This window comes from Pteropus alecto, unplaced genomic scaffold (assembly GCF_000325575.1).
Source record: "Pteropus alecto unplaced genomic scaffold, ASM32557v1 scaffold86, whole genome shotgun sequence".
Lineage (NCBI taxonomy): Eukaryota > Metazoa > Chordata > Mammalia > Chiroptera > Pteropodidae > Pteropus > Pteropus alecto.
Window position 1 is genome coordinate 28,538,284 of NW_006442109.1, and position 10,364 is coordinate 28,548,647.

The 10,364-nt window shown below is 53.4% G+C and overlaps 1 protein-coding gene across 1 annotated transcript in view; it reads right to left on the reverse strand.

The window, feature by feature from the left end:
- Positions 1-9,396, reverse strand: part of DISP2 (dispatched RND transporter family member 2) — a 12,411-nt gene extending 3,015 nt beyond the window's left edge. The window contains exons 1-8 of the mRNA XM_006920493.2: positions 9,236-9,396; positions 4,102-4,431; positions 3,787-3,816; positions 3,522-3,645; positions 3,123-3,238; positions 2,824-2,951; positions 2,359-2,456; positions 1-1,026 (exon numbers count right to left, since the gene is read on the reverse strand). Coding sequence (XP_006920555.1) covers positions 1-1,026; positions 2,359-2,456; positions 2,824-2,951; positions 3,123-3,238; positions 3,522-3,645; positions 3,787-3,816; positions 4,102-4,431; positions 9,236-9,348 — 1,965 coding nt within the window. The 5' untranslated portion in view covers positions 9,349-9,396. The remainder of the gene's footprint in view (positions 1,027-2,358; positions 2,457-2,823; positions 2,952-3,122; positions 3,239-3,521; positions 3,646-3,786; positions 3,817-4,101; positions 4,432-9,235) is intronic.
- Positions 9,397-10,364: the final 968 nt, after the last annotated feature.

Here is a 10,364-nt window from a genome sequence, read left to right on the forward strand (position 1 = left end):
CCATGCCCGGGCCGCACAGCCGCGCGCCAGGTAGCGTTCATGGAGCACGGCGGAGGAGGGCAGCCAGGCCAGCGTGAGCGCCAAGTGCGCCAGCACAGCGGTGCCCATGTAGAGGGCGAAGCAGCGCACCGCCGGGAGGCGGCTCAGGTAGCTGGCATAGAAGGCAGCGCCCGTGGTGAGGCTGGAGACCAGCAGCAGATAGCCGAAGTGGTGCATGGTGCGGCCTACACGCTGCGCCAGCCCCCCAGAGGGCAGCTGGCTCTTGCTGAGGCGCCAAAGATCAAAGAAGATGAGAGTGTGGTTGGTACAGACGCTGCTGAGCAGGACGAGCGCTGCCAGATTGACGAAGGGGAAGTAGGCCATGCGGAAGGCCACTCTGTAAAGAAAGAAGGCCACCAGCAGGGAGCCCAGCACCCCCAGCAGCACCATGAGCGTGAGGAAGAGAGAGCGCAAGTAGATGGCGATACTGAGGAAGATGGCGGCCAGGGCCAGCAAGGGGTACACTGTATCCTGGGCCAGGTAATGCCTCAGCAACTCCTGCTTGAGGCCCAGATCCATACCAGTGATGGACGTGTAGTTGTCAGAGAGCCCCCAAGTAGTGGCTAGGCGGTCCAGGTAGATGCTCATCATGGAGGCACCCTTTGGAGTGGGCAGGAAGAGCAAGCTGTACTTCAGGGAGGGCACCTGGTAGTCAGCGGTCTGGGGACTCAGAAAGTCCCTGTCCAGCAGAAAGTGCAGGAGTTGGTAGATGGCACTGCTCTGGGAGCACTTGGTGGGAACCTGGGCACAGCGTGGTGGCTTGTTCTGCCCAGGTCCCAGACAAGAGGGCACCAGGGCACCACGGTGGTAGTAGAGAGCACAGGCCCGCAGTAGGGCCAGTGTACGGGCTGTATCTGCTTGAGTAGTGTCCAGGCAGGAGGAGCGGTTAGAGAGCACTGCCACATAGTTGCCCAGGGACCAGCTGGGGCAGCACTCATTGGCTGTGGTACGCTTGCACAGAGCCCCAAAGTGGGTGTGGGAGCGGATCTGTAGGGTAGGGCACAGACAGCAAGTAGAGCTCAGGGGCAGTGCAAGGGCCCAGGTTTCCCCAGCCCTGTCCAAGACCCTCTCATTTCCTTTCAAGGTGCAGGGCAGAGGCAGAAACATATCTCGACAGCCTGGCATAACTGGCTCGTCTCAGAGCTGCCTTTGGCTCCTGGCCCAGGTGTCAGCAGCTATATTTTGACTCCATCAAAGAGGAAACTCAGGGATACTGCCAAGGCCTCAGCCTGAGAGATCCTGCCCTAAGGGCCCCTGTAGGCCATCCACCCCAACTCTGCACTGCCTGAGCCAGGAGGAAGAATGGAAGTGGCAGCCACAGAGGGAATAGGGCCAAAGGTCCAGGGAACTAGAAGTAAATGGTGAGAAAAGTGCCCCAGGATCAGGGGCACTGCCAAACCTTAGCCCACTCTCTCTGTAACCTGGTCTGCTTAAACCTTCTTAGGCGAAGGGCTGTTTCTTTTTCAGACCTCATGTCTCCTTTTCTCTCCCACCTGCTGTGCAGTTACAGTAGCTGGTGCACAATAGCTGGTGCAGTTACAGAGAGCACCAGTCTGAGAACCAGAGGCCTTGTTCTGCTACTAGCTGGCCGTATGGTCTTGGATCTGAGATCATGGTGACAATAGTGGCATTTACAGAGAGATTACTATTGATAGTCATTATGCTGTAGTTTTACAAATTCTATCTTAATTGTCACAACATATTGATGATGAAAATACCATCCTTATCCCCATTTTATATGTACAAAGACTGAGGTATATAACCTCCTGAGAGGTTAAGAAACATGCCTGAAGTTACACATTTAGGGAGTATTAGAGATGGCCTTGAATTCAGACATCTGACTCCAGAGTACATGTTATTACCCAGTGTCTTTGGTATTTCAGATACCCTTGTGTGAAGTGAGCAGTGTGGGCTACTTAGTGGTGTTCACACTGTTTTTAGTGGCAAATCTTTCTGCAAATGTTATGGTATATGGGTTCTCTTAGCTAGCATGATTACATTGGCACTATTTGGGTTGATGGGGCTGGGGCCCATGGGCTGCGGCCTCTGCAACAGCTCTTGAGGCTCCTTTTTCGGACCTTTAGGGAATCCCCAGGCTCTGCATAGTCTGTCTTTCTGCACTCGTCCTGACTCTTCTGAAAACAATTGACTCTTCTTTCCCCACCCAACCTGGAGCCACTCAGCAGGGCTGGAATAATTTTCTAAGCTCTTCCTCAGTCCACCCTAGCAGTCCTGGTTCAGCTGTATTTCTTTGGGATCAGGTCTCTGGTAACCCCGCACCCCATGCCCCAACCCCTGACATCTCCCCAGTCAGCTCACCTGGTCCTGTTCCATCCGACACATGGAATGGATGGCATGCAGGTTCCACAGGCTGCCCGCTGAGGTGGACATGAACACCAGCTGTGCATAGCTCTTCTCTGCAACACATCCCCTAGAACTCAGCCCTTTGACCCCAGGTCCTGGGCCCACCAAAGGGAAGATGCTTACTTGGGGCCAAACGAGATTCAGATTCTCAGGATCCTGAAACCTGTGTCTGGCTGTTTCATTCTGGGCCTGCATCTCAGCTCCTGTGCCCCACCCACAACCAGCTTGACCCTACGTGGCTGGAGCACCTGAGACCTGCCTTATCTTCCCAGATATAACCCAAGTTCTTTATTTTGATTGTGGCCAGCTGGCCTCCTTCGCGTTCTGTCTCCCCAAATTTGTTCTCCTGGAACCCTCCTGTTCTTGTAGGTGGGGTGGGGATCACCACTAAAGCCAGGAATTGGCCAGGCTGCAGCTTACCAGGGGGGCCACAGAAGAAGCTCTCCTGCTCTCTGCCCTCCAGCGGCTCCACCATCCTCTGGGGCCGGACCATGCCTTCTTGGCTACTGCTCCAGAGTGCAGGGCTCAGAGTGGTGTAGGGATTTGAGCTGAGGTAGAAAGAAAATCGATGCCAGGTACCATCAAAGGGTGGAGGGCTCAGAGGAGGCCAGATACTACTCCCCAGGGGCCCCAGCAAGCTCCTCTGACTTGCCTATGAGAGGATCACCTGATGGCCCCTCCCTACTTCCCCCAGCAGTGAAAAGATGAAAACTCATTACCTATTCAGCTCAAGGTCTGGGGAAAGGGAAAGCAGCTTCTTGGGGCCTGTAAAGGCCTGCAGTGCTCTCCATACCACTAGCTTGCGTCCAATGTCCGTGTCCCGAGGCTCAAAGCCCTGTAGGGAGGAGGGCTGAGAAGATCAGGCAAGCAGGAGGGGGCTTCTCCATCTGGCCCTTCTTGGCTCTGCCCCCTTGGGTCCCTGGAACAGGGAAGGCCAGCCTTCCTGCCTCGATTGTTGAATGAAAGTATCATCTCTATACCATCTCCCCAGCTCTCCCTGGAGGTTGAGAGCCCACCACTGCCATCCTGTCCCAAGCTGAGCCACTCCAATTTTCTGCCCCAGACTTAGCTGAAGTGGTCAGGTCGGAGGGCCCCCTTCTTTCCCTTTGGCTCCTCACCAGCAAAGGCTTGGAGAAGTCAGGCAGCTGGCCCCCCAAGAGCCCAGCCAGGGTGCAGAGGAGGATGACAGCCAGACACAGCAGTAGCACAGCCACTGGCCACTCGGCAATCAGCTGGGAATAGCTGAGAAAGAGAAAGAGAGCCCACATGAGTTGGAGTTGAGTGTGGTAGAAGGGCCTAGGAACCGCCCTAGAGTGGGCATAGGAACCGCCAAGAAGGGGGGGCGGGGCTATGCTAGGCACAGCCTGGTCACCCTAAACCTACCTCTTTGGCATCTGGAAGGCCCGTTCCTGCCTGTGGAAGAGAAGAAAAGACACTTGCTTGCCAGAGTCCTCTTGTAAGGTGGGAGGTAGGGGTTGGGGGTTAGAAGAAGATGGTATTAAATTAACCCTTTTAGACTTTCCCACTCCCCAGCTGCAACCCTTACTTCTTCCTCCATCCAGGCTGCCTCCTCCATTAGATGCAGGGGACATCCTGGGCTGCCTCCTTATGGAGTCCAGAGCTCAGGGAGTTGGCCCCAGTTTTAAGCCCTGCTCTACCATCCAGTGGCAGCTGGCAGGCTTCTGGACCCCTTCTTACCTGACGCTGACCACATGGTGCTGCACTGATGGTGGCTTCCAGGCCCCATCATGCTGTGAGCGGGCTGGGGAAGGGCTGAGGCTGGAGCCATGGGAGCACAGAGCTGCCCGGTCCCCAAGCCCTGGCAGGGAACTTCCACCCCGGTATTCCTGTGGTGCCCGGGCATAAGTGAAGTGGGTAGGGGCCAAGGGGCTGGATGGGCCCACAGGCTGGAGGGTGGCAGTTGCTGGTGGAGGTCCTGAAGAACTGGAAGGGTCCTCAAGGGGGCAGCTGTGGAGGGAGGAGCTTCTCTCCGGGCTTGCCTCAGGGGCCACAGCCTTGCTCTGGGACCTGGGGATAGAGGAGGCAGGGAAGATCAGATTGGGGACAGTGATGGGTCACCCTGTGCCCTAGCATTATTCAGCAAGCCAGCTGAGACAAGGAGACAGGGGCTTGGGTTTTTCTATTATTAGACCTGGAGGAAAGGCAAGAAGGGTGGGGGCCCCAGGTCTATACCACAACCTACCTCATGGGGTCCATTGTCTCATTACCTCATCTGTCCATGCACTGAAAAAACATTATTGGCAGCCTGCTATATGACAAACACTGTGCTAGGCAATAAACATGCTTTTACATGTATGATCTTATTTACTCTTTACAAAAACCCATAGGGGAAGTCTTTTCCTTGGTTATAGATTTGAAAACTGAGGTTCAGTGAGGTGTGAAGAGCTGGGTCTTGAACCTAGTTCTGATTTGCATTCCTGTGCTCTTTCTGCTACAGTTGTCAGTTCATTCTCTTGTGAGGCGTTTATTGAGCATCTGCTGCACTCTTGTTTCCACAGATAATTGCATGGCTCACACACTCTCTTTATTCTAGTCTCAGTTCAACTATTACCTTCTTAGAGAAGTCTTCCCTGACTATCCTCTCTAAATAATCAGCCATCCGCTCTTCATCCCTCTCCCTGCTTTATATTCAGAGCATTTGCCACAACCAGATATTATATTATATAGCTGTCTCTTATATGGAATGTGAGCTCTGGGAGAGAAAGAGTCTGGTGCATTCATTCATATCTTTATCCCCAGGGCCTTGAACCGTGACTTGCACACAGAAGGTGCCCAGGGAATGTTTGTTGAATGAATACTAACTGCCAGACAGGCTGCTAATAGTGGTACTAGCATGAAGAAGGCCCAGTCTTTGTCCACCAGGCACTCATAGTAGGTGGCAGATGTGGACACCTACTCCACATCTGTGAGATAAGAAGTCAGAGGGCTAAGAGAGCCCAGAGGAGGGTTCGACCTTCACAGGGATGGGGGTAGCCAGGGGAAAGTTTGGTAGGGCATCTGCTTGGGCCGTGGGGCAGAAGATTTGCTTTGCAAGGGTGTGCACACTTGGGAGAGGGAGTTGGCACTCCCAAGGAACTTGCTAGGGAGGAGTCAGAAGTAGATTCCTCCTTCAAAATTACTCACGAGGGCAGCACTCTGTGCAGGCACCCAGCCCCACTCCTTGAGTGCAGGGCTAGGTGGAGTCCCATCCTAGTGACAGGATTGCCAGATCTAGAACAGAGTGCCGAGGGCCTCTGCATGGAGAGTTTCCCAGGAGTTCTGGGCTGGGAAGCCTTGACAGAGCCCTGTCTCCTTCCTCACATTTGTCTGGATCACTTGGCCTGCCAGAGCTCGTATAGCTCCCACAGGAGGGCCAGGTGTGTGCTGACTCAGCCCTGGCTTCCAGTCCTGCCTGCTGCACTGCTGAAGGGGCCATGGGCCAGAATCCTGATGCAAGTGGATATTGCCCATGGAGGCTGGGTTCCACCCAGAGACCAAGTAGAGGAACTGAAAAGAATAGGCAAGCCTATCTTCTTCCTCCCAGAAGGCTGGCTGGCTGGCATAGCAGTCTAGGAAGAATGATCCTTGTGCTGAGAGCAAAATGGGGAAGCAGCAGACGTAGGTTCCTGGCTTCATCATCCTTTAGCTCTGGGGCCTTGGGAAAGACACACAATTCTTGGAGCATTGGCATTCTTGTCTGTTGAGTGAGGGTATGATGATAATGACCCCTCCCAGGTTTGGTATGAGGATTAACTGATATAACATATGTGAGGTGCCTGGCATGGAGCCTGGCATGTGGAAGACATGTTTGCTTTCCTGCTGCTTATCACACTCAGTGCTGCAGTGAGCATGTAGTTTAAGAAGTATATTTATATTTATAATTTGACCTCTTTAGGCACCTCACACAATATATATCTTTACTTGAGAACTTTTCATACCTTGAGAATCTCACTACATAGATAATTATAAATACTTTCCTTTTTGTATCCAAAAGCCGCATCAGAATTTGATCTCATGATTTAAATCACTGATACTTATTTTAACTAACTCAAAATTTAGAAAAATAGGAATTTGAACAATGTTGTTCTAAAGCAAGCCCTCAGATGACCCCATAACATTAATGTCATAGCAACCATTGTCCTGGCAGAAAAAAAACCTTATGGGCCCATCTTCGTGGGCCAAAAGGGAGCTGGATAAATGGCCTGGGTTTATGTGTGTAAGTATGGACATCTACTTGTTTAAGATTTACCTTCTGCAGATCTTTTTTGAGCACCTATCACATTTTGGGCACTGTGTTTGATCTGGGTTGGATCCTGAGGGCATGAAGATGACCCATTAGTTTTGTTCTTCCTTTTTAGGCAGGGCATGCTTTCTAGGGATCAGGAGGGTGGGACAGCCAGGGTGCCTATTCCAATTGCCCATGGCCTTAGAGAACTCTCTGAGCACTGGGCTTGTCTTAGGAACCAGGAACCCACTTGGAGTGTCAGTTTCTTTTTCATTAAGGGAAGCCAGAAATTTAGCTAGTGCAGGAGGAGAACAGGAGCACTCTTCTTTAAACAGTCTGCCAAACCTCATAAGTCCAATTCCTTCCTTAGGTAGCTTCTCTTCAAGAGGGATTCTAACATCTACTGTTGGTTTGCTTCTATTGGGTTCCTCCTGGCCCCAGCCCCTTCCTTTCAACCCCTTCTATCCCTCTTTGGGTACCTAGGATCAGCTGTTCCCAAATCTCACCCTTCTTGACTGTGCCCATCATTGTCAGTGTGGCAGAATTCGAAACCCTCCACATTCCAACCACTGTAGAACCAGGCCTTTGTCTCAACCCTCCCAAGGAGAACAGCCAAACTCTTCTCAGAATAAAAGCTTTGTCTTTCCAGCCCCTGCTGCCCTCTGTTCTCAGGAGACTTATTAATAATACGAGTTAAGCACTCCAGGCCTTGCCTCCCCAGGGGCTTTCATTCTCACCCTCTCAGTTTCATGGCTCTGACTGGGATGAGCAACTTTCTGGGCTGCTTGCCTGGGCCAGCTGGCTTGTAAGCCAAGTGACTGGGGTGGGCAGGCGGATAGAAAGTGGTGACGCAGGCCTCCTCAAGAGGCCAAAGTCACAGAAGTCAAAGCCTAGCTAACAGGGCTCCAGACACAGAGCCCCCACTTGGGAGCCTTATAAGAGGCAATGTACATGTGCATTAACCTTGCCCCCAAGCCCTCACACACATAGCCATATGGACATCCATGTGATCCCGCAGAGTGGCCAGGATAGGTAGAGGAGCAGCTCATGTCACTAGGAAAAGAAAAAGGTAATTTTAAAAACACAAAGAATCAACTCTGTAGTCAATGCATTAGTAAGGGACTCTGTGTGTGTATGTGTGTGTGTTTGCAGATGCATCTGCTTGCCATAATATTCACTGTGCATCTATCTCCAGAGTTCTACTTAGCTCAGCAGGAGCATGTTTGTGTTTCTTTAATTGAATTGAACTGAGTCCCTTTGCCTGATTAGTGTCCAGGATATCTTGGGAAAGTACAGTGAGGGGCCAGAGTTTCAAAGGAGTTACGGGAGAAGAGCAAGTGGTTCCTGTGCCCAAGAATGGCCCTCATGTGCAGGGGAAGTGAGCAGACCAGAGAGAGCTGATCCTTGGCAAAATATCCAAGGCACCAAATGACTCTCTAGCCCCTTCTAGGCAGATGTTCCTGGCCCCAGGCCTCTGCTCTGCCCTGTCACTGTCCTTGCCCTGTCCACCTCAAGCTCTTTGGGCAGGCCATAGTGCCAGGTGGTCCCCTGGTCTAGGGACCACATCCATCCTATCTCACCCCCTTGAAGAAAGCTCTGTGCCTTTCTGATGGAAATGTAGCTAAACCGGTCCAGGCTGATCTGTTAACAAAAGGAAGAAAAGATTTTTCTCTACTTGTGGGGCTTCCTCTTGCTCTGAGGTACAGAATATATATTTTAACTGGAGCAGTCTGGAGACAATGTGTCCACTTCTGCTTATTGCCCCCAAAGAATGCCTCTTATTTTAGTCCAGGCAGGAGAGAAAGGCAGTGTTATGTCAGGGGAGGGATTCTGGAGGCGGCAGTTCAGGCAGGGCACAGAAATTGTGCCATATTGCTACCTGGCTGGGCTGTTTCCTCACACGTATGGTGGAGGAAGAGAGAGGAGAGGCCCCGAGATCTGGGCCCTCAATAGGAAGGTGTTTCTCCCGTCCAGTCAGCTTGGGACTCCTTTGGGGATGGTTCTGAACGAGGCCTGAGCCTCAGAGCCTCTGGAGAATGCAGGTAGCTGCCATAGGCAGAGACTCGAGCCTACATGTGCGCAGCCCGCCATGCAAGGCAGAGTAGAAACTGACGGTGATGGACAAAGACAGTCCCAGGCGTGGCCACTGAGTATCTGCCTTCCCCAGGACACAAACCTTGGCGAGCCTCCCATCTACGGTACATGCATACCCTCCAGCACACTGACACGCTGGATCCCGGACTGAGGTCACTGAGGGCTTGGGGCTTATTGAGAAGACACAGGGGCAGGGCCTAGAGGGAGGGACTTTGGAGAAAGGAAGGGCAGGGAATCCCAGGCCTTTGAGGTAAGGTAGGAACAGTGGGTGGGGCAGGTACCCAGGGCGGTGAGGGCAATGGGGCGCTGACAGTAGGGGTTATCAGGGAGAGGGAAAATTGACCCGACAGAGCGAGGGCGTGGCCAGGGGGCTGGGAGCACGGAGGTGCCGGAAAGGGGCTCTGGGAAGAGCTGGGGGAATGAATGGGGCGACATACGGCTGCTACTGGGAATACCCGAGGCGGGGGTGCATGGAAGGTCTGTGAGCTGGATTTGCGGAGCGCTCCGCCCTACCTGTTCGGGGAGCTGCCGTCTGGAGCCAAGAGCTCCCCCTCGGGCCGCTGCTCCCCTTCCGGACCTGGGCCGGGAGCCGGACCTCTGCTGCTAATGCCGCTACCTCGGTCCATGCCCGTGGGCGGCGCCGCTGTCCGGGAGCTGGTGCTGAAGCGGTCGCGGTGGCGATCTTCTGCGCATGCGTAAACGCTGGGCGGGCCGATAGCTAGGCGGGGCAGGCAAGGAGCCCAGCCACAGGGCGCGGCACCAGGGGGCGGGGACAGAGGCTTCCCGCGCGGCTGCCCAGTGTTGGAGGCTCGCTGTGTTTTAAGACCCGCAGGCTGGTGGTGTGGGCCTCTCTACTCAGGTCTGCTGTTGGGAGTCCCACAGTCTGACTGTAGTCCGCACACCGGCTTTTCCTGGGAGGCATCGGTCTTCCCATAAGAACAGGAATAGAGACCCCCAAGCACAGTATAGAGAGCCTCACAATTGAAATGCAGACTTTTCTAGTCGGAAAGAGGGAGCAGTTCCGCGACAGCACTTCACTGTACAGGACACCAAGGGGTTAAGAGGTGGGGCGGCTTTAGTCTCATATTTATCTCTGCTTGGTTCAGCGGGGCTTCGCCCCCGCCCCGTACCCCTCCTCCGCCCCTGCTCCTCCCCAGTGGGCTTGGCGCCTGCTCAAGTTGGGTCTTTCTTTACGTTCGTCTGGACCCGGACCTGGACCTGGGTCTGCGTCCATCAGACGTGGAGCCCCAATCCTCTTATTCAAGTGCAGAGTATGGGGATGGGGAAAGGAGAGACACTCAGAGCAACATCCACTTCAGCCTGGGAAGTGCCCAGTAGCCACTCACTCCAAGGCACTTTCTGTCCCAGGTCAGGGAATGGCAATGAGGGAAGGAAGATGTGATGGGCTGTGGACAGGCTGGCTAAAGGGCTGTGGTAGCACTAGAATAGATAGGGACAGTGTAAGAAGCCTGGCAATTGGCAAGTGGAGAGGGACCCAGATGTGATTTGGATGGGCAGAAAGGGTTTCACAGCAAGCAGACTGGCTGTATGTGTATGGAGATGCCTTGGCTGAAGAATGGGGCTAGGGAGAGCATCAGAACCCAAGAGCTTTTGGAGTATAGATATCCCTAAGCTGTGTACA